This window comes from Amborella trichopoda, chromosome 1 (assembly GCF_054954075.1).
Source record: "Amborella trichopoda isolate Santa Cruz 75 chromosome 1, AtrichopodaSantaCruz75HAP2 v2.0, whole genome shotgun sequence".
In the NCBI taxonomy this organism is placed as follows: Eukaryota; Viridiplantae; Streptophyta; class Magnoliopsida; order Amborellales; family Amborellaceae; genus Amborella; species Amborella trichopoda.
In genome coordinates, this window is record NC_142336.1 from 57,649,688 (window position 1) to 57,673,897 (window position 24,210).

At 34.0% G+C, this 24,210-nt stretch overlaps 2 protein-coding genes across 5 annotated transcripts; one reads left to right on the top strand and one right to left on the bottom strand.

The window, feature by feature from the left end:
* Window positions 1-7,970: 7,970 nt before the first annotated feature.
* BZIP9 (basic leucine zipper 9) lies at window positions 7,971-13,243 on the top strand. 2 transcript variants are annotated; one of them, XM_088848391.1, is made up of 6 exons: window positions 7,971-8,462; window positions 11,506-11,623; window positions 11,803-12,022; window positions 12,108-12,183; window positions 12,286-12,411; window positions 12,660-13,243. In XM_088848391.1, exons 1-6 carry the CDS (start codon window positions 8,310-8,312, stop codon window positions 12,987-12,989), a joined length of 1,023 nt encoding a protein of 340 aa, XP_088704517.1. In that variant the 5' UTR covers window positions 7,971-8,309; the 3' UTR covers window positions 12,990-13,243. The 2 variants fall into 2 exon arrangements, with proteins under 2 accessions (XP_088704517.1, XP_088704518.1); XM_088848392.1 differs by lacking the exon at window positions 7,971-8,462 and adding an exon at window positions 9,174-10,302.
* On the bottom strand, window positions 11,184-22,737 carry LOC18440730 (reticulon-like protein B22). Of its 3 annotated transcripts, none has more exons than XM_088848409.1 (4): window positions 22,480-22,737; window positions 16,706-16,847; window positions 16,350-16,419; window positions 11,184-11,679 (listed from the first exon to the last, which is right to left on the bottom strand). In XM_088848409.1, exons 1-4 carry the CDS (start codon window positions 22,674-22,676, stop codon window positions 11,648-11,650), a joined length of 441 nt encoding a protein of 146 aa, XP_088704535.1. In that variant the 5' UTR covers window positions 22,677-22,737; the 3' UTR covers window positions 11,184-11,647. The 3 variants fall into 3 exon arrangements, with proteins under 3 accessions (XP_088704535.1, XP_011625759.2, XP_088704525.1); XM_011627457.3 differs by lacking the exon at window positions 11,184-11,679 and adding an exon at window positions 15,577-15,945; XM_088848399.1 differs by lacking the exons at window positions 11,184-11,679; window positions 16,350-16,419 and adding an exon at window positions 15,577-15,945.
* Between the last annotated feature and the right edge of the window lie 1,473 nt (window positions 22,738-24,210).

Sequence of the window (24,210 nt, forward strand, 5' to 3'; positions counted from 1 at the left end):
TTAAAACATTTTCCAAAACGACAACACTTCCAAAATAGAGTCCCCTCATCCCATTTAGGAAAAAACGATTTCTATATTAGGGTTCCTAGTGAGCATATTGTAGGCTTCTCAATATAATATTGCAGTTAGCCTTTCATTTTCATTTTCATGCTCTTGCTTTTGCTTTTGCTTTTGTTATCTTATTCTTTTTCTTTTTCTTTTTCTTTTCTAAAAGTCATGCAGGATCGCCAAATATCCAAAAGGGTTTCTTCCACCCCACCCACCCATCCCATCCATTAAAAGAAGGGTGTGGTTTTGTATAAAGTTGAACAAAACAATCAAAGTCAGGCGCAGTTCAAATGGTATGGAAGATGCTGTTTCAATACTGAAATTTTTGTGATGGTCTGATAATTTATTTCATCTTTAATTATAAAATTTAAAGCTTAAAAAATAGTGTAGATTGAACAAATCTATAAATACTTGAAAATCTTAAAAATTAACGGTCCGAAAATGCATTACAAGATGAAATCCATTTTTTTTCATGTCCAATGTATCAAGACCTGAAATCCATTTTTTCTCATGTCCAATGTATCTTAAGTGGAGATGATCAATTTGAGGAATTTTGAATAGGGTGTGGTTTGTATAGAGGCGAGGCTCTAAACAATCAAAGTAAAGCGTACATTCAAATAGCATCGAGAAATGTGTTTCAATACTTGAAATCTTTGTGATAGCCTTAAAATATATTTTTATTATTAATTATAAAATTTAAAGCTTAAAAAATAGTGTAGATTGATCATATATATGAAAACTTAAAAATCTTGAAAATTGACGGTCCAAAAAATACATTGCAAGATGCACTATTTTTAAAACTTGAAATCTATTTTGTACTCATGTCCATGCATCTTGATGTCTAGATGATCAATTTGAGGATATTTAGGCATCAAAACAACCTCTTCTAGTGAAGTTTTTGAGGTGGGTTCTAATTTGATTGTTTAGAGCCTCGGCTCTATGTAAGCTTTTTTATTTTAGGTATCGAAACAATGAATTTTTGAGGTGCACCTTAATTTCATTGCTTAGCACCTCGCGTTTGTACAAGCCTTTTTCGGATAAGTTTATATAGAGCAGAGGTTCTAAACAAATAAATTACAGCCTACCTCAAAAATTTCACTAGAAATGGTTGTTTTGATGGCCAAATATCATCAAGTTAATCATCTCGACATCAAGATGCACGGGCATGAGAAGAAAATGGATTTCAAGTTTTGAAAATAGTGTATTTTGTAACGCATTTTTGGACTATCAATTTTCAAAATTTTAAAGTTTTTATAGATTTGTCGATCTACACTATTTTTTAAGCTTTAAACTTTATAAATAAAAATAAAAATATATTTGAAAGCTATCACAATGAATTTCAATATTGAAATCACATTTCTCGATATTATTTGAAAGTAAGCACTAACTTCAAAAGTTGGTATACGTGTAAGATTACACAAAACCCATAACACGTGCAAGTGAGTTTTTACAAAAATACCCCTCAATGTCACGCCCGTTACTCACGACCTTTCTTTTTGGGTGGGTCATCCTATATGATTTCGAACCTCCGACATGGCATTGACCGTGCTTTACAAAATGGACTGAACTCCACCAACTTTCAAAATGGCTTTGTTTTTAACCGAATGCCAACAGATTGTACTTCTTCTGCTGGAGTACATTGTACATTCACTCCCTCAAACCTAATCGAAGCATCTTTTTGGGGTGAGGTTTGTATAAGGTGTCCTCCTTATAATTTAGAAGTCAGACGCACCTCTAAAATTTGTTTAGAGATGTAGTTTGGGTTTTGGAGACCTTATCATGACTTTAAAACCTATTTCTATCTCTAGTTATGAAATTTAAAATTTTAAAAAAAAAGTCGGATCAAGCATATTTATGAATACTTAAAAATCGTGAAAATAAACGGTATAAATAACTTTGTTACAAGAAACATTATTTTAAAAACTTAAAGTTCTTTTTTTTTTTTTTCTTCGTACCTATACATCTCGAGGTCAAGATGAATAATTGGAATGTTCTCCAACATCATAAGATTATCTTTTAGATGTTGTTTGAGATGCACCTTACTTGAATAGTATAAAATTGTAACCTTATGCAAGATTTTTCCTTACGTAAAATTTTTCGACCTTTTAAGGTCCCCAATTTTGACATGTAACCTCTTCAACTCAAGACTAACTTTAAAATAATAAAAAAGTATTTTTATGCACTGAGTTTCTCAGTTCAATGATCTCAGGGTTTGAACTCAAAATATAAACTTTTTCTTTTAAGTACTTATTTAATAATTCTGAAGTGACACCAAATTTTTTATATTGAAAAAAATTCTGCTAAATAGGTATTTTACCCGAGGGAGTATGTGTCCCGCATAAGCACATTATACGTGCGGTTCGAAGACCGAAGTCTAGTAACTTCTTTCTTTGAGAGTATAGTAGTGCACCCAATTAGATCAGTAAATTGCTCTTCTTTTCATCGAATAACCAATCCGGACTATTTTTTATATTTTATTATGGGATTGTATGTAATGAGATCATTTATCTTTCATACACGGAAGTCACAATTATTTACAACTATTTGATGTGAAATCCGATAGCTTGAATGTATCACAAAGTTCGAATTTTTTTTTTTAAAGTTTGAGTTTGGTCAATGAATTTAATGCAGCTACTTAATTTTACACCCAACAGTCAAAACTAATCATGACCACCTTATATTAAAGATAAATATTACATATACTTTTTTTTTTTTATTATAGTGTGCCTAACTCCTCATCTCCTTAACGCGTATACAACCCAAAGTCCAAAAGAAAAACTATCCTATGCATTTTGGTTTTTTGGGAAATACATGAATACAATTTTTGGTTATTTGTAATTAAAGACGTGTTTGTTGTAATTTTTATGGGAAATTTATATTAATATCTTTTATTTTCAGAATTAAATATGTTTTAATGTATGCTTGTGCCCCTATTTTTTTATTTTTTCTCAAATGCCATTAGCTTGGATTTTCAAAATCCATAATGGAAACTACAAACAAAATGATTTGGAATCAGAATTCCAAACCGGTTTTTTGTGAACCTATTTGAGTTTGGATTCGGAATTTCAAAATCCGTGCCCTAACCTACTGAATCCAATCAGCGGTACAACTCCGACCACCTAATATGTCATATATCTAATTGCCGAGGATAACTATGACCTCCTTTTGTAAGATGAGCTTATTGTATATACTTTCTCAATTCCCAATCCAAAAGTGAATTGGTTATTCCGAGAAAGTAGTACTCATTCGTACGCGAGATAATATTAGAAGAAGGGTGCTTTTTAGGTAAATATATTAGAATAAGGGTTGAAGACCCCATACCTGGTGTTTGCAAAATCCGGTTCAAATTGGAATTTTTTTTACTAATATTAAATTTCATTAGGATGTGTTTTGTTTAATCACGTTTTAAATATACTTTTATTTTTTTTGTAATTTGTATTTTTTTAACATTTTTTTTTATCGACTGGTTAGGCCGGTTGAACCGACAGATTTACTGGTTACTCGATACAGGCCCTTGGTCGATTCTGAGGCCGATTCGATTTTTAGAACACTGCCCCATACAATATCACTAAAGAGATCAAAAGATTACATATTATATGCTTTTAAATTTTTATATCAACTAAGTATGTTCTAAAAAACAAAAGTTAAAAAATTCTCAAATTGTGGGTGCTAGGTAGGAATGGCAATCGACTCGACTAGACTCGGGATCCGACGGGTATACTCGACATCGGGCCCACGTATGGGTCCAAATTTTAGATCCGAATACTATTCAAGTCAAGGTTAGGGTTTGGGTCCAGTCGGACCCGACCCGTACCTATAGTCATAGGGTATATGATGACAATCATGAGTCTTTAGGCACACGCTAGGTGTTCGTATTGTTACAATATTAGCAACATTTACATTATTATTGGCCAAAAAGAAAAAGAAGTTCATAATCATAGGATATATGATGGTAAAAAAAGACAAAAAAATAAAAAATATCTCATAGTCATAGGATGGCAATGGATCCGACCAAACCCAAGACCTGATGGGTGGACCTAGGACCCATGGGTCTGAGTACATATCTAAATTTTGAACCCAAATACTATCTAGGTTTGAGCCCCGGGCGAGCCCAGACTCGACCCGCCCCTAATGCTGGGTACTTCGGTAATTTTTTCTAAGCACTTTAAAAAAAAAAGTATGGGGCACTTAAAAAAAAAAGGGGTAATTACGTCATTTTATCGTTAAAGATACTTTTGAAACAAAAGGCACTAAAAAGTAAATAAATGAGTGGGTTGGGCAAAAAGCGTCCAATTGGTTCCCATAAAGAATCACTTTAGTGGATTCCACCATCAACCCTTTAATATGAAGTGCGAGTCCTAATCTATCTCCATTTTTTCGGTAGCATCCCCAAACTACCCTTCCTTTTAGCCAACATATCAAAGTGCCCTTCACTTTTGGAGACCTAAATAATCACCCTTACATGCTTCATAATAATGGCTATCATGTTCTCATGCTAATTACCTTTAATTCTAATTTCAGAGAAAATTTTGAAGATATGTAAATAGATTTGGTTGGATTATAGATTATTTCAATGTTCAAACTACCAAAAAGGGAGATGTTATAGTTTTTTTTTTTTTTTTTGTAATTATATGGCACGCTTAATTACTTATAGCTCTAATTTTAGGAGAAAAATTTGAAGACCACTTGCTACTCAATTAGAAAGTGTCTTTTATGAATATAATATGTTTGAGCTAAAAGTATTCAAACTTTAAACTACCAAAAATGAGGATATTTTGACCTATTTTTTGAATTTTGTGGTAAATTTGTACATATCTTATTATCACTTTTTGTTTTTTGTTTTTTTTTTTTTTTCTTGTTGTCTATTTTAACTATGCTCGAAAAGGGATTCGAGTTGAAAAAGCCAAGGCTCTAAACAATCAAAGTAAAGTGCACCTTCAAATAGTATCGAAAAATGTGGTTTCAATACTGGAAATCTTTGTAATAACCTTAAAATATATTTTCATCTCTAATTATAAAATTTAAAGATTAAAAAATAGTGTAGATTGAACAGATCTATGAAAACTTGAAAATCTTGAAAATTGACGGTACAAAAATGCATTACAAGCACCATTTTCAAAACTTGAAAACCATTTTTTTTCTCATGTCCATATATCTTGAGGTCGAGATGATCAATTTGAGGATATTTGAGCATCAAAACAGCCTCTTCTAGTGAAAATTTTGAAGTACATCCTAATTTGACTGTTTAGAACCTCACACTTATATAAACTTTTTCCCTCTCAAAGTTACCCGTTTGTTTCTAAAAATGATAATGGCTTTACAAGTACATGCATATGAAAAAGTTTATGTAAGGAGATCCATGAGGAAAGCTTGTTCTTGTGCTAGAAATTCCTCTAATCGATCATATATATATATATATATATATATATATATATATATATATATATATATATATATATATATATATATATATATATATATATATATATATATGATCTCAAGTCCTAAATATATTTCATCTTGTTACACGTTACTTGGATGGTCTATTTTCTAAGTTTTATAGTGTTCATAGATTTGTTGATCTGCATGATTTTTGAAACTTTATACTTCATAATTAGGGGTGAAAATAATTTTTTTTTAAAAATTTAGTAGAAACAGGATTTTAAACTATTGTAATAGTTTTCGACACCAAAACCATATCTTCCAACAAGATTGGATGTACGTTTTCCATTGATTGTTTAAAATTGATGCCCTATATAAACTACACCCTGATGTATTTGGGTACAGTGTATCCCAACTCTTTATAATAAAATTTCTTTTTCTTAATTTCAAATTATGAAGGACAATCTAGATTTAATGCACTTAACAACTAAAGACCATCTCGTATATTATGTACTACGAACGCTGCTATTTTGCAGGGTTGTGACATTATGATATTTTGATAAAGTTGAGCATCTAAATGCCATTTGGAAATATAGTTTCATCATTGGAACTGTTTGTGGTAATCGGGAAACGTGCATCGGGAAAATTGAATAAAATTGTACGGTTACATTTATTTAGCGTGCGAATATTTTATGAAAAATATGTTTACGTGAAAGAATTTCTTCATGTGGTTAAGTGTGTGAATATTTTCACACTAATTGATCCTAATGCATATTTTCACATTAATTGACAACTAGTTAATATTAAAATATTTTCACATTTAACCACATAAGATAATATTTTAGATGAAAATATTTTATAATATTTTCACGTGAACCAAACATACCTTAAAACTGCATCTTTTGTTGAGACTTGGAAGCACCAACTGCAACTTCTGTTAAGACTTGAGGTGTTTCTGTAGCCCTAAAAAATATTGTACGCGGAAGCATTAAACTTGATGGGTTAATATTTGACAAATAAAGTATGAAACATATACAACAAGAATACAAAGATTTATGTGGTTCACCTCAAAATGACTACATCCACGGATCACGAAAAATAGAAATCCACTATACCAATGAAAATTACATCAAAAATTTTGGAATAAATCTTGACAAAAACACAGTTGAGCAAACCTTCTTAAACCACTCTCCATTCTTTCTTTTTATTTGTGGCAACCATTACCGACAACACTAGATAGAGACATGAGAGCAATGAGAAACTTTCTCTCTAACTAAAAGAAAAACAATCTAAATCTTAATGGGAACCGTTTTTCTACAAGAAACCAACTTTTCACTCGACAGGTGTCTTCAGAAGGCGCCATCAATCTTTCTCTTTATAAAAAACTCTATTATCTAAAAGGAAATTGCATCTTATGCATAGGAAGCTTTGCATCCCTCTCTCTTTAGAAGAACCACCATTTTCATATGGTGACCCAGATTGGGTATACAAATTCTCTTCACTTTCATCCCATATAAATAAGGCTAGGAATCCAGACTAAATAGAAAACTCCCTATTGTCTTAATCGTTTTAAATTTCAATTTCCTTTAGGAAACTTATATATCAACCCCATATAATATGAGAATATCTCAATCCCACATAAAATATAAGGGATTTACTTATGTGGATGATTTTGGATAGCACATAATCCAATAATCTTCACCCTGGTGTCAAAATCACTTGCTCACCATGCTAGCATTCATTGGATAGGTTTATGAATTTTTCATCTTTTGTCAAATAAATTTATTCATCATTCGTACTGAAAAATAGTGTTTGCCATCAAATTTCTCCACTTCGAACTTTACATTCGAAACTTTTACCGCCATACTGAAAACCCCAAATCAGGGCTCTGATACCACTTGTTGTGTGTAGAAGCTCTAAGCTCGATGAGTTAATATTTGACAAATAAAGTATGAGAAATAAAGCATGAAACAAATACAATAAGAACACAAGGATTTACATGGTCTATCCCAAAAGGGCTACATCCATGGGCACGACAAATAAAAATCCACTATACCAAGAAAAGTTACATTAAAGATTTTAGAGCAAATCTCAACAAAAACACAATCGAGCAAACCATTTTAAACCACACTCATGATGAAATGGTGATTTTGACATCAAGATAGAGATTGTTGGATTTGGTGCTATCCAAAATTACATACATAAGTAAATCCCTTATATGGGATTGAGATATTCACATATTATGTAGAATTAAGATAGTCTCATATTAGTTGGTATTGAGATTGATATTGATAAGTTCCTTAAAGATATAGAAATCTAAAAAAAATATTTTTTAGTGTGTTTTTCCCTCCTAATTCAATTAATTTACTCATTAATTTAATTGTGGTATCTTAGTTTTTGCTAAAGCCACTAAAAGACACTCGGCATGGGTGAGAAACCATAGAGAAAGCTTGAGGGCATTCATGATATTCCTTGAGACTTGATGGGTAGAGTAGAAATAGGTTCACTTCATTAAGAAGAAAGCTCTCTTGGGGCATACTTTTTGTGTAAAAGTAATAACTCTAACTCTCTCTCTCTCTCTCTAAACACTTTGTCACTATCACATCTCTTCTTACCTTTGTAAGAAGTTGCGACTTGGTGCCTAATTTTGTTAGCTTTAGTGATCACATCATCGCTTTCCTCCCTCTATAAGAACCCCCCATCATCCACCTCCCTTCCTCCCTTTCCCCCCTCCCCCCTCTCTCTCTCTCTCTCTATTTATCTGGATTATCATCATTATTTTTTTCTCTCTCTACAAAATCTTTGGTACTATCACTCTTCTTACTTTTTTTATCAGGATTTTCCCGTTTTTTCATCAATATCTTTTTCCTCTAGAATCTATGTGGAGCAAAATGGACGATGATGAGGGGAGTTGCGACGGGGAAGTGAGCAAGACGATGAAGAGGAGCTCTTCACAATGGGCCTTCGACGAATTCCTAAAACATGCCGGCTTCCTCCAACAACAGCCCTCTCCGATTGACGATGATGACGGGGTTAGCATACTAACTTTTTCACTCATATTTCTTCATGTATATCTCCTTTAAGAAATTGCTATATATTGGCTACTCTGATATGTGTTGAAATACGCTCTTAATATGATTAGGTGTAGGTGTTTTTTTAACAAAATTGACTGTGAATTGGGTGTGAGAAAAAGAGTTTGTACCGATTGATGTTAAAAAAGCGCCACCCAATTCTTAGTGGCTACACAAAAGTCTCATCAGCATTGAAAAATTGTCATCATTGAAAATTTGCAGATTATTATTATTTTTTTCAACAAATGACCCTTGATGTTATTATAATATAAAAAATTGTTTCATAAGTCATATTTCACATTTTTACATTTGTTCCTTATCATTATAAAGCACCCATCTTAAAGATGGTTGCGAATGGGTTGTCCATATGAAAACAATTGAAACTCATAATCGAAATGATTTTTCATCAAATTTTTATTTTATTTTTAAAATTAATTTATTTATTTTTATATTTATAATCTCTACAATTAGATATTACGTGTACTTAAAAATTGGTTCCAAAATAGATTTTTAAAAAGAATCATTTGTTTCTCTATAGACTCGTAGAAGCCGTCTTTATAATTTTAAATATATCTTTGATCCAAATACCCTCCAAGTTATAAGAAATGACATTTAACCCCTCCTTACCCTTTTTGAATAGTCCAAATGGTAATATTTATCATTTTTTTTGATAACAATCTCATCATCTAAACTTAAGAAAAGCTCCCACTCCCTGTCTTTTCATCATCTGTGAACTCCTTCCTCCCTCTCTGCTCGTCATCACCCTTCAACACCTCCCCCTCTCTCTCTCTCTCACTCTCACAACCACCATTCAACCCCAATCTCTCACTCTCTCGAACCTCACGATTAAGTCATATATGGTATCCCAATTTTTTTTTGGATGATGGAAGTCATTACAAAAATAAAAACTAAAGGGAAAGGCTTATATAGACTCGAAGCTCTTAACAATCAAATTTGAGCCTACTTCAAAAATTTTACTTGAAGAGGTTGTTTTGATGCTCAAATATCCTCAAATCGATCATCTCAACATCAAGATGCATGTACATGAGAAAAAAATTGATTTCAAGTTTTCGAAAATGTGTATTTTTTAATGCATTTTTTGACCGTCAATTTACAAAATTTTCAAGTTTTCATAGATCTGTCGATCTTTGCTATTTTGAAGCTTTAACCTTTATAAATAAAGATGAAAATATATTTTAAGACTATCACAAAGATTTCCAATATTGAAACCACATTTCTCACTACTATTTGAAGGTAGGCTCTAATTTGATTGCTTAGAGCCTAGGGTCTATACAAGCCACACTCAAAACTAAATATTGTAATTTGGATAATAAAAAAATGCAGAGAGGGTTTAAAAGATTTTTATTTTAACTTGAAAGGCCTTTTTTGGAACTGGGAGTTTAATTGAAATTACAATTATAGAGAGGGGGTATATGTCTTTTCCCTTTTTTTGGTTATTTTGAGAAAAGTAGTAGTAGATCATTTTAAGATGGTATAAAGCTTATAGCTCTTAAAACATTTAACATGATTTGACATTTTCTCCTTTATCACAGTTTAGATATTTTTAACTTTATTTTTAAAATTTTTGATTTTTTTTTTTTTAAATTGCCCTACTTGAACTGCCAAAACCAAGTCAAATATGGATCTTGGACTTCAAGTTTAGCTCTCCCTTGCGTAGCTACTCTTATGGGATATGGTTAGTTAAGGGCACCAATGTTTAAATGGTCCTTCAAATTAAGGGGTTCTGGTACCAATCATGAAGGGGTGCTGTTGGCATACGGACGACTCCGTAGGTGTAGAGGTACGGTGCCTTTCAAAGTTTATCCTGGTATATAATTTTGATGTAAAATTTTATTAAGATTATCTCAAAATCTATTTTTATATTTAATTATAAAAGTTTACATTTAATAAATGGTTAAAATCAAGTAGATCTATAAACATATAAAAATCTTGAAAATGGACGGTGTAGATAATATGTTGTAAAATGCACTATTTATGAGACTTAAAATCTTTTTATTTTTCATAGTCATACATCTCGATGTCGAGATGATCAATCAAAGGCTTTTTCAACATTAAAACTACATTTTCCGATGGATTTTTGAGAAGCATTCATAGTTCTCATTATAAGGTAGCATCCTTATATAAGAAGAGACTGTCTAAGATTAAACCTGTTGGTTTATTCGAGTACCAGACAACACTTATGTGTAAACCATCTTGCCAATGTCTCGCATCACAGGTCTAAGTGCTACAAGACTTATGATGTCTTGAGACAAGACAATGTTTTTTTGGATAGCTTTATGGATTTAAGAATATGGGATTATATATAATGAGATCATTTACTTTTGATACAAGATGGTCACAATTCTTTATAACCATTTGACGCGAAATTTGATAGTTTTGTGTCACAAAGTTTGAAAAAAAATCTTTTGAAGTTTGAGCTTGATCAATAGAATAATTACAACCATCCAATTTCACATCCAATGGTCAAGATTAATGTGACCACCTTGTATCAAAGGTTGCAACCTTAAACAATCCAAATTAGCTGCACCTCCAAATTTATCATCGGAGGGCCTTATAATCCATTTTCATCTCTAGTTATGAATTTTTAAACTCCAAAAATGGTTTAAATCAAGTAGATCTATAAACACATGAAAATCTTGTAAATGAACGGTCTAGATAATGTGTTGCAAGATGCTTTATTTTTGAGACTCGAAATCTTTATTTTTACACATATTCATACATTTCAATGTTCCGATAATCAATTAGAGGATTTCCACCATCAAAACAACATTTTCACTTTTGAGGTGCACCTTAATTCTACCTTCTAATGTTGCGACCTTATATAAAAATTTTCCATATATATATATATATATATATATATATATATATATATATATATATATATATATATATATATATATATATATGCCACTTTTATTTTGGACATAAGTGCTGATGATAGAAGCAGTAAAGAGAAATACAAAATTTTGATGTGGGGGAACAGGAGAGAGAGATTGCTGGTGGAGCATATGAATCGACTTGGCAGCCGAGTCTTATTGATTTCTCTCACATGCCTGCTGCTGCTGCTATTGCCTCTAACATCGAATCTCCCTCAATCTCAGGTACTCTACACCTCCATGGTCAACTCATAAATCCCCCCTTCTTTCTCTCACACACACTGAAAGAGAACAGATATCAAGTATATATGGGTGTTAGTATTTGCTTCCATATGTGAAAAGGTGATTCTATTGCTTTCCACTAATGAATGGGTCTGATGGCACTAATTATTAATTGTTTGCAGGGGCTGCGTCAATTTACAGCAGTGGGTTATTTGGGTGTGGTTCTGGGATATCAGGGAGTCCCATTTCAAGAAACGTTAAGCCCAACATCAATAAAAATAGTGAAAACCAAGGGAGTGGATCATCAAGGGAGCAATCTGATGAAGATGGTCTAGACTTTGAGATTGAAGCAGGACCATGTGAACAGAGCAAGGATGTTATGGATATTAAAAGCATCAGAAGGTTGGCAGAGAGAGAGAGAGAGAGAGAGAGAGAGAGAGAGAGACTACATTTTGAATCTTTGATAATTTGATTCATGGAATTGTAGGAAGCAATCCAATAGAGAATCAGCGAGGAGATCAAGAAGAAGGAAGCAAGCTCAATTGAGTGATCTTGAGTCACAGGTCTCTCTCTCTCTCTAAGTACTGCGTTTATTTCTGATTTCACTGAAATAATTATTTCTTAGTGATACACAGACAACCCAATTTAACATTATGCTTCCACAGGTCGATCAATTGAAAATTGAAAATGCAGATTTATTCAAACAGTTCACAGATATAAATCACCAATATAGCAACGCTGCCACTAACAACAGGATACTCAAGTCTGAAGTCGAAGCCCTCAGAGCAAAGGTACAAAATCGAGACACAGAGATTTATATGCCATTCGGATCGGGATGGTTAGGTACCCAGGCCCATTTCCCTAGAAAATTGGGAATCATCCTGACTTGAATATACTCGCCCATTCTGCCAAAGAATTGGGCAAAAGGCGATGCGTATCAGGAATTGCGAACTAGAATCGTAAAAATTTAAATTTTTGAAACACTGGTAACAACCTAATTTTGATATTTTACAAGATGCATTTGATTCATGTTGTTCAGGTAAAGATGGCAAGGGACATGGTTGAAAGGGGAACATCTCCAAGTGCCATGGATTTTCAAGCCAGTAATACTAATTACCATATGCCTTGTATTGACAACAATCCCTTGTACAATGCGGGTTTAATGGGAGTCCGCCAAGAGGCCATAACTAGTACCACTGCTAATAATAGTAATAATGTAGATGATGTTTGTAAGATAAATGGGGCAGTGGAGAGAAGAGTGAGTGTGGAGCAGATGGTGCACAAGAGGATGTGTGGAGGCACACCAAGCCTCCTCTCAATGACCTTGCCATGGCACTTAAATGGGATCTCAGCTCCTAAGCACGGTTGAACGCAATTTCTTCAAAACTTATAAATAACCTTTAGTGCCTTTAGTCGGACGAATCGAACCAGGGGGATAACAGTGTTGTACTGCAGGCCCGGCCTGGAAGATGTGGTCCTATTGACAAAATAGAGTGGAATGGACCATGGCCACCATGTTTTTTGGACCTTTTTATTTCTCAGCTTGTGAAAGAATTTGCTTTGAGTTATACCGCATATCCTAAGATGCTGAAAATTTATTGGAAATTACATGTGGATTTTGAACTGGATCTGTGATTTGAAGATTACCTTGGCTTTATCTATACTTAATAGAATGCATCAACGCTAAATAATCCAAGTACCATCTACTGTACTATCTTTTTGGAAGATGGGGAGTTTCAGTGCTGAAAATCTTTGTGATGGATTGAAAATTTATTTACCCCCTAATTATGAAATCTAAAGTTCCAAAAATAATGCAACTAGAATGGATCTATAAACACTCAAAAATCTGCCACAAAACACAAATGGCAGATGAAGAGTATCTACAAATCAAGATACAGTAATAAACTAGTAACCAAATTCTTAATGCTCAAATTCCCCCCCCCCCCCCAAAAAGAAAAAAAATAAAAAATAAAATAAAAGAATGCCATCTTACCTTGCATGGTTCGATGATCCCTTATTTGAGCAGATCATGGTTTGATCAATAAATGACATAAAAAGATCCCTCCAAGACAAAATAGATTGGAACAGATCTCATCAGTGGCAAAGTACGATCGGTTAAGCTCATAATACAAGCTATTAGCTCACTCTCTCTCTCTGATCAGTGAAGCTGCTAGCACAAGATGTTAGCTCTCTCTCTCTCTCTCTCTGATCAGTGAAGCTGGAAACACAAGATGTTGGCCCTCTCTCTCTCTCTCTCTCTCTCAAATCCACCTAAAAGGCTTAAAACCTAGTAAGACATTACAATGGTTTCCTATCGACAAATGCTTCTGGAGCAATCGTTTGGTCTGGGGGACCTCACTAGCAGTGTCTGTCAGTACAGCTCTTACAGTCACTAGTACTAGTAAGCTAGCTACAAGTACAGAGCTACCATTACATTCAACAAATGGTTTAAAAAACGGATCGGTGACTCGGATCGGGCTTCCAAAAAACCGATTCGGATCGGCGAATCGACGATCCGGATCGGGAATCAAGTGAATCGGTCAGAATAAAACTTAAAAAAAATTCGAAAAAATTATTAAAATTCATTATAAATATTGTTTTTTAGGAATTCAATAAAAAATGAGAGTACTCCATTAAGAGTTTTCATGTTTTTGAATGAATATGCGAATATTGATATGTTCTTTCCCTGCATGAACTGCCATTCAGCATTTAATTTATAGTATTTCGTGCTCATCCCTACGCTGTTGCTGTTGGGACTCGATATGTGAATAATATGGCTGGGATAGGGTGGCCTCAGAATCATCATCTCTCTCATTTTCTCTTTGAATAATATAGATTAAAAAAAAAAAAAAACAAATTTTCAAAAAAATCGATCATGGATTAAAAAAAAAATCACAAATTTTCAAAAAATTCTATCATGGATTACAAAAAAAAATTCGATCATGGATTAAAAAAAAAAAATCACAAATTTTCAAAAAATTCAATCATGGATTACATAAAATTCGATCATGGATTACATAAAATTCGATCATTGATTACATAAAATTCGATCATGGATTACATAAAATTCGATCATGGATTACATAAAATTCGATCATGGATTACAAAAAAAAACGAACAAAAAAAAACAAACAAAAAAAAACAAAAAATTCAATCGTGGATTACAAAAAAAGAAAAAAACAATTCGATCATGGATTACAAAAAATTCAATCATGGATTACAAAAAACTCTATCAGGGTTACAAAAAAAGCAAAAAACAAAAAATTCAATCATGGATTACAAAAAAAAAAACAAACATTTCGATCATGGATTACAAAAAAAAAACAAACATTTCGATCATGTATTACAAAACATTCGATCATGGATTACAAAAAATTCTATCATGGGTTACAAAAAAAAAAAAAAAAACAAAAAAATCGATCATGGATTACAAGAAAAGAAAACAAACATTTCGATCATGGATTACAAAAAATTCTATTATGGGTTACAAAAAACCAAAAAATTCGATCATGGATTACAAAAAAACAAAAACAATTCGATCATGGATTACAAAAAAATCGATCAAGTATTACAAAAAAATCTATCATGGATTTAAAAAAAAAAAAAAAAAAAAAAATTCCGTACGAAACTCGCCGATTTACTGTTTGGATTCGCCGATTCCGTACAGTGAATCGGAGATTCACTGTACAGAATCATCAGGTTCTCTCTAGAACCGGACGAATTCCGATTTTTTAAGCGATCCGGTCCCCTTTTCACGATTTCCGAGTCGAACCGGGCGAGTCCGATTCGACTCGACGTTTTTTAAAACACTGCATTCAACAATACTGGTAAGCTAGTAAGCTAGTACAAATACAGAGCTACCAGTTGTGCTCGCTCTGTATTTCAAATCTCTTTATTTCTCACTCCAAGACCTTAAAACTACGACAATCAATCCCTCGGTATTTTCCAAAAGTTCATACAACTTCAAAGAGCTCCACTGTAATTTCCTTTTCTTCATAGACAAGTCATACACCACTAAAATAACAGGAGAAGTGATTGAATTCCCCTCCCTCCACAAAAACGAAATGGAAAAAAAAGAAGAAAAAGCTTCTTTTCAATGGATCCAATGAAAAGTTCAAACTCCTATACAGAAGAAAAACCTCCCCAAAAGAAGGGAATAAGCAAAATGGAAGAAATTCTAGGAATGGATCACAACTTTGGTATATATTACAGAGGATCTTGCAGTAGTGCCGAAGTCGAGTCTCTTCTTCTAAGGAATTGAGAAGAGCAAGTATTGACTTGTTGCGAGTTTTGAGTGACGACAAACAAACAAACCAGGCATAATGCTGAAGGAGATTAAGAAAATAAAACAAACATTAAAGTTAGGTAAATATGGATGCTTGGAAATAAAAAAACCCAAATTAAGGACCAAATTCACTCCAAATAGAAGAACCTGAGATAAAGACCCAAACAAAAACATAAAAAATTTGGAGTAAATTGAGAGAGAGGTTGCAAGAAAAAGAAAAGTAACAAAAAAAAGAAAAGAAAAATATGCAATAAAGAGAGAGAGAGAGAGAGAGAGAGAGAGAGAGAGAGAGAGAGAGAGACCTATGTGACAATTATGATTTCTGTGATATAGTGATGGGGGATACCAGTTTGTAAATGGATGAGCTGGGGTTTAGCACAGGTAAATTATTCAAATAATTGAACATAGAAACATCGATTACAAATGAGATATCATGATGCATACCCCCATAGGCAATGGTTGCACCAGAGGCTGACCGCCCCAAAGCAGACAACAAATAGAGGAAAACGACAACCTGGAAATAATAAAGTACCAATCATACCAAGATGAGAAAATCATCCAAATTTGATAATTGTCATAACTTATGCATTGATGACTAAATCTTATGAAATGTATTTTTTTAGAAAATCACTTAGGTTTTGAACCTCCTCCTGGACTAGAAAAGAGAAAAGAGAAAATTCACCATAAACAGAAAAGAGAACAACTTATTAAAAAAACCATAAGCCACTATTTTAAAAGAAGCATGAACATCAGACATGATGTGCGTGCCAAACAACAAGATAGACAGAGGAGGTTAAGACCTTCAGAAATAGCCTTTTATCGTGCCCTGTTGCAGCAACCCTCAGCACGGATTCAGCAGCCCCTATTGTGTTAGCCATCCATGCGGCTATTCCATTCGCAGTTTCCTGAGAAATCTGCCATTCCAGAGGATCGACGGGCACCCTGAAATTACCAAACATAAGGGTTAAGATCCTTGATGGCCCATGTAACAAGGATCACGCGTGTCCACTACTTTTGACACGTATCGGTACACCAAGGACACGACACCCATGTCTAACACTTTAAAAACTCGGACTTTTCTTTTTAAACTCTCTTGTTGAAATGTCACCATAAAAATACTTAATGTCACATAAAATCCCACCTCTCTCTTTCTCTAAACAATGTACAGACATGTCGTGTCTAAAAGACCAATTTTAGGGTTGGCATTTTCTAACACTCGTATCAGTGTCAAATGCTGACCTACTAGTACGTATCTTTGTTGATAAAAACTCAAATCACATATTATCCAATCCTCAAAGTTTGCTCCAAATTGAGGTCCCCGTAGTCAACTTAAAATAATGAAAATAAGCAGATTTTATATAAAGTGAAGATAAGAAAGATCCACTAGGAAAATGAGTAAAAGTAGTTGGTAGTTGAATGGTCCGTATAAAAAGCTTAGTTATGGTCCCTTTTGCTCATGCGCAGCCAAGTGTAAATTGCTAAGGTATAACAACTGAAGAAAGAACTGAAATGCAAAAACACTATTAGAAATGGTATCATATTGCTAAACAGGAAGAGATTTGAGCTATACTAATGTCATCCAATGCAAAAGATCCATTTTGATGGGGTGGGTAGCAAATCCTTCTAGCTTATTATTATTATTAAGGAAAAAGTTCATATATAGTTGAGGCTCTAAACAATCAAATTAGAACCCACCTAAAACATTTCACTCGAAGAGGTGGTTTTGATGCCCAAATATCCTCAAATTGATCATCTCGACATCAAGATGTATGGACATGAGAAAAAAATGGATTTCAAGTTTATGAAATAGTGCATCTTGTAACGTATTTTTGGACCGTCAATTTTCAAGATTTTCAAGTTTTCATAGATTTGCTCAATCTACGCTATTTTTGAAGCTTAAAATTTTATAATTAAAGATGAAGATATATTTTAAGGCTATCACGAAGATTTCCAGTATTAAAACCACATTTTTTGACACTATTTGAAGGTAGGCTTTACTTTGATTGTTTAGAGCCTCGGCTCTATACAAACCGCACCCTATTATTAATGGTATCACATTGCTAAATAGGAAGAAATTCTAGCTATACTAATGTCATCCAATGCAAAAGATCCATCTTGATAGGCTGGGTGGCAACTCCTTCTAGCTCACCTCTCTCTCTCTCTCTCTCTCTCTCTCTCTCTCACACACACACACACACACATGTCTTGTTTAGCGAACAAATGCATAAAACAGTGCCTATTTCAATGCGGCATCCTATTTTAGATAAGAACAATCGTTTCATGCGGACTGAACCGCAATTGTACAATATGCGGTCAAGAGGTATAAAGCATCCATCTTAAAAATGGATGCAAATAGGTGGTCCATCTAAAAACAATTGTAACTAATGGTCCAAATGTTTTCTTTAATATAATTATTATTTCTAGTTTTCAAAATTTATTTATTTATTCATATTCATGATTTCCATGTTAAAGATTATATATTCTCTAAAAATTAAGATCAATTATAATTAAAAATTATGTTTATTGCCAAACCTGCATTTCTACATGTGCAGGCTTGGGCACATGCTAACCGTGTCCTTTAGATAATTTAAATAAACCCCATGGTGGATAAGTTAGCTTGAATTATCAAAATTTGGCATTTCGTCTTGATAATCTATGCTACATAAATACGTATGTCAGCATTTGACACGGATATGAGTGTCAGAAATACCAATCTCAAAATTGACCTTTCAAACATGACATGTCCGTACACCATTTAAAGAAGGGGGAAGATGAGATTTCAGATGACATTAGTACTCTCAAATGAAATTTCAAGACCAAAGGTTAAAAAAAATCTAGGTTTCTAAAGTGTCAAAAATGAGTGTTGTGTTCATGGTGTATCAATACGTGCAAAAAACTATGGATACACATGTCCATCTGATAATGAATGCTCATCTTATATTGGATCCACCGCTCTACCACTGAGCTACTGAGGAACAACGGTATCATATATGTATTAACGAGCCGAGTCTCTTTATCTATGTATTAACCACTTTTTTCAGGACGAGAGAATTGTAACGGGAGAGAGCGAGGAGAGTCTCTCTCTTTATAGGCGTATCAACTTGACTTCCATCATGCTCCAAGGCAGAAGAATGGCAAAGAAGAGGTGGGGAGAGACATTTGATCTACTGACTCGAGTCTATCAACCCTAAGTGGCTATCCCGTCTCTGACAGATGGCCATTTTAACTAACTAATCAGAAATACAAGACTAGCTGAAAGAGGAAGGAAAGCCACCCGCTGCACCAAACCATCAAACCATTCTCAATAACGTAACTTGTGGAGCCAAAGCCAACGGAGAACGAGTGGAGTTTAAACGAGTTTCGTTCTACGCTATTAAGCTCGTTTCTAGTAGCGGTCAACGAAAACAAGTTAGGCAACCTATGGCTCGCCGTCATGCCGAGTCTTCCTCCGCCGCCAACTCTCGTCGTAACCTTGAAAGCACTCTAGCAAGGTCAAACTATTGGCAGGGCTTTTTGCTCTTGCGAAGCTCCAAGCGAGAAGATGTTCCGCATAGGCTACACATCAAAGCACTCACTACTATGGCTAGGCTTTGATGTTTCGCATCAAAGCACTCGCTCCGCTTTGACTAGACGGGTTCACACTAGGAATCGAAAGGCGCCGGCTCCCTTCTAATTGACAGCACAACTACGTGTTGGCACTCAATTAGTAGCGCTGGCATGTCACTCGGCTCCTGTTGTCAATGGAGGAACATAATACCGTCTATTTTCCACATTGAGGGATCTATTTCCAGAGTCCTCGGAACTAGTTCTTGTCATTGTGTTTTTGGTACTAGAACTCGACTCCAATGGCTTGGCAGGGTTTCAAAATTTAAAACCTTTTGAATACAGTATGACCATTACATAAAAGTACCCCTAAATTGAGTATGAAATAGGATTGATTCCAACTCCCTTCTCCTAATGTGCTCATGTGAGCAAATTGGCAAAGAAGAATCTCCAAACTTCTCAAACTGACCTTACTAATAAGAGGGTACAATTCGTGCTCCTAAAGTCAATGGTTCCATCACAAATCGATATGAATTTTCCACTAAACTATCTTCCCTTCATTCTCATTCCTTCTAAAGCTCTGTAGAATTCGTGCACTCCTAAAGCCAATGGTTCCCTCACAAATCGATGTGAGTTTTCCACTGAACTATCTTCCCTTCATTCTCATTCCTTCTAAAGCTCCACAAAATAGTAGGAGCCTTAATAAACTAGATCCAATTTGCATATGCCAAAAGTTGACATAGTTTTAGGCTACAGATGACCCATTTCCACCTGCCTCATGAAAGCAAAAAAGGCAATGCAAAATAACCATGAAACATATGATCGTCCTACATACTTGAAAATCAAGCTCATGAAAGAATTGGACTGCCCACAGTAACATTCAATGATCTGGGTCACTGCACCAAATATTCGAATAATATATTTTCGTACATTATTTCAAGTTGTTATCTTTTTATAATTTGAAGCAATTTGTTCTTAAAAGTTTTAATAACAAATTGCTTCAAATTATGAAGATATAACGATTTGATATATTAGTATAGTATTCGAATGTTTAAAAAGTCGGATTTGGGTCCCTATTCGGCAGGAGTCCGATTCCGACTCTATTTTCCATTCTAAATTGTCCACCTCCAGCCCTATGTTTCTCGAACTCGCTTGAGTAACTCACCTCGGCCAATGAGGGCGAGTACCTTGGCCGAGTCGAGTCCCGATACCTTGATTATAAGTTTCTACTTTCTAACAAAAAATGAAAACAATGATATGGCCATTACTGAAATCGTTTAATTGCCCTAACTTATATAGACTAGATGTAATCAATCCATGTGCTACACCCAAGGTAGTGGGACTCGACTCGGCCAGGGTACTCACCCATTGGCTGAGGCAAGTTACTCGAGCGAGTCTAAGTAACTCACCTGTGTCCAACCCACATTGGAAAAAAATTAAAAGGAAAACAAAAAACTACATTTTATGTATATAACATATTTTTTGTTCACAATAACGTTCAATTGGCGCCTCAGTTTGATGTTGTGGGCTCTTTACAGGAGGTTTGGGGATCGAACCACCCCATGGACAATTTTTTTGAACCCCCTTAAATAAACAAAATTTGATTATATGCCATAACCTCGTCCTAAAAGAAGCTTACAACAACATCTTGGTTAGACAATGTGCCCTCTCAACACGAGGTTCAGGGAGGATCGAATTACCACATTGTCATTATTTTCGAACCCTTAAAAAAACAAAAGAAAAAAAGAAAACAAGTCATGCATTTAAAAGGACAGGGTGGTATGGTGGTGCTTGAGGGGGTTCGAACCCCAAGTATGAGGCCCATAGCAAAAAGCCAAGACATGCATTTAAAAAGATAGGGTGGTAGAGAGCTGTTTTGAGGGGACAGGGTGGTATGGTGGTGTTTGAGGGAGGCCTTGCACCAAAACCGTGAGGCCCATAAACTGTAAACTGTAAACACTAGCCAAAAAGACATTTAGATTGTTACTTAGAATAAACCGAACAAATATTATTTATAGTATAACATAATGTAGGGTTTACACCCTAGGGTGAGGTCGAGTCATAGAACATTGGCTATACCCAATGTTCCATGACTTGCCTGAGATGAATTGGACTTGGGCGAGTTACTTGGACTTGCCCTATTAGTGAGGCCGGGGTAGGCTGTACACTCTACATTATGTCATATAACTAGAGTTTATCATCTATAGCCCTCACATTAGGTGTTCGAATTCCCTCAAACGCAATTGGACCAACTTACAAGGCATATAGATTTATTTTATTTATTTTTTAGTAGAGGTTAAAAAAACTGCCATTAGAGTAGATTCATCTCCAGACTTCCTAGGGAGAGCCCATGACACCTTTTGAGCCGCCATTCGAACATTTTTGTAAATAAAAAGCACGTTATATGGATGCAGCATAATTTTCTGCTTTTCTTTTATTTATATTTTGAATGAGTTGGACTCAGGTGAGTTAATTGGACTCGCCCGAGTAACTTGCCTGAGCCAATGGGCGAGTACCCTGGTCGAGTTGAGTCCTGGAACCAACAGCTTTCCTTCTTCATAATCAACAACAAATAATCAAAGAGGAGGATAACTTGATAACTGATAATTGAACAAATTTCCAGAATAAAAAAAATTCCCTATATCAAAGGCCTATGCCCTAAAAAACAATTGCTAAGTACTAGCAAACTATCCCTCAAAATAAATAGTGAACACAATGAGTAAATGATATTAAATCCAAATTTACTCGTAAATTCAACAATTACAGATAAATAACTGCCCTAGCTTAAGTAACCAGTTAACCCTAACTGAAATACAACACATTAAGAAAAGAAATTGCTTCAATTGATAAATGACAACTATTCTAGCAGAAAACGGCTCGTAAAATCTACGTATGATCAATAATATCGAAATATAAATGATCAAGCTCTTAATCAGAACGGAAAACAAAGCAGAGAGAAAGATTCAAAAGAAAAAAAAAAAACTAAATAGAGAGAGAGAGAGAGAGAGAGAGAGAGAGAGAGAGAGAATACGCTATGTTGATCTGGCGGAAGAGCATGCCAAGGATGGCGAGGGAGCAGAGGAGGACGATGAAGACGTCTGAAATGAGAGAGACGATGCTCGAGTTTCGAATAGCGCAATGATAATAAATTAGGGTTCCACATATCAGCATCACCACGGGTTTCCCTATTTCACATCTGCATTCCATCTCTCTCTCTCTACACTCCATTCTTCTCTCTCTCTTCTTGTTACGCTCCCCCCTTCTCTTGCTCTCGTTCTCTAACTTTGCCCTTCTCGGGTTCTCAGTTTCTCGCTGAGCTCCACAACTAAGTGATGGAGAGGCGTGTCAACTGTGTTTTGTAAACTTTTGACTAGTATTAGGCAATATCATCCGTTAGATTATGGATCCGACGGTTTTCAGTGATTGTTCTATAGCAATCAGACGGTCCTACACAGATTATTCTAGAGATGTACGGATATTAAAAAGTAAAGAATTCCAGGGCCTGAAAATATTGTGTCGATGTGATATAATCGTGTGGGTTGTATAAGGCCGAGGCGCTAAACAAGCAAAGTAGGCATACATTCAAATAGTGCCTAAATGTATTTTCCAGTATCATAAATTTTTATAATGGCCTGAAAATTTATTTTTAAATCTAATTATAAAATTTAAAGTTAAAAAATAGTGTAGATTAAGTAGATTTATGAATATTTGAAAATCTTGAAAACTCACCGTCTGGATAATACATTACAAGATGCATTATTTTCAAGACTTGAAATCTATTTTTTTTCACTTCCATAAATCTTTAGTAGATGATCGAATTTTAGAGTTTTTAGCATCTAAACAACCTTTTCTAATGAATTTTTCTAGTGCACCTTAATTAGATTGTTTAAGGGCCTCACCAAGATTTTCAGTTACCCAAAACAAAAAAAAAAGGTTAATAATATTTTTTAATAGGGAAATTTCTAGCGATTCTATTTTACTCATATTTTATACTGAAGTCCCACTTTTTTAGCGATTCTATTTTACTCATATTTTATACCGAAGTCCCACTTTTTTTACTATATATATATATATATAATTTATTTTAAGGGTGCAATTTATATAGAATCGCGGCTCTAAACAATCAAAGTCAAGTGAACGGTTTTAATACTTGAAAAATGTGGTTTTAATACTTGAAATCTTTGTGATAGCCTTAAAATATATTTTTATCTTTAATTATAAAATTTGAAGCCTTAAAAAGTGTAGATCAAGTAGATCTATGAAAACTTGAAAATATTAAAAATTGACTTTGTAAAAATGCATTACAAGATGTAGTATTTCTAAAACTTGAAATCCATTTTTTTTTCTCATGTCCATGCATCTTGATGTCGAGATGATCAATTTGAAAGATGATCAATTTGATGATATTTGGCCATCGAAATAACCTTTTCTAGTGAAAGTTTTGAGGTTGGCTTTAATTTGATTGTTTAGAACCTCAACTTTGTATAAATTTGTTTCTTATTTTAATGTTATTTATTTATTTATATATCAGTTTAACTCAAATTTCAGGTGTGCATATTTCTCATCATGTTTTGTATGTGAACAACTTGTTTCTTATTTTAATGTTATTTATTTATTTATATATCAGTTTAACTCAAATTTGAGGTGTGCATATTTCTTAGCAGGGTTGTATATGTGAACTTGAGATAATTGAAATGTATAAGAAGTACCTCCTTATATCAAATGTTTATTTCTCACCGGTGTTGTATATGCGATTATTTTA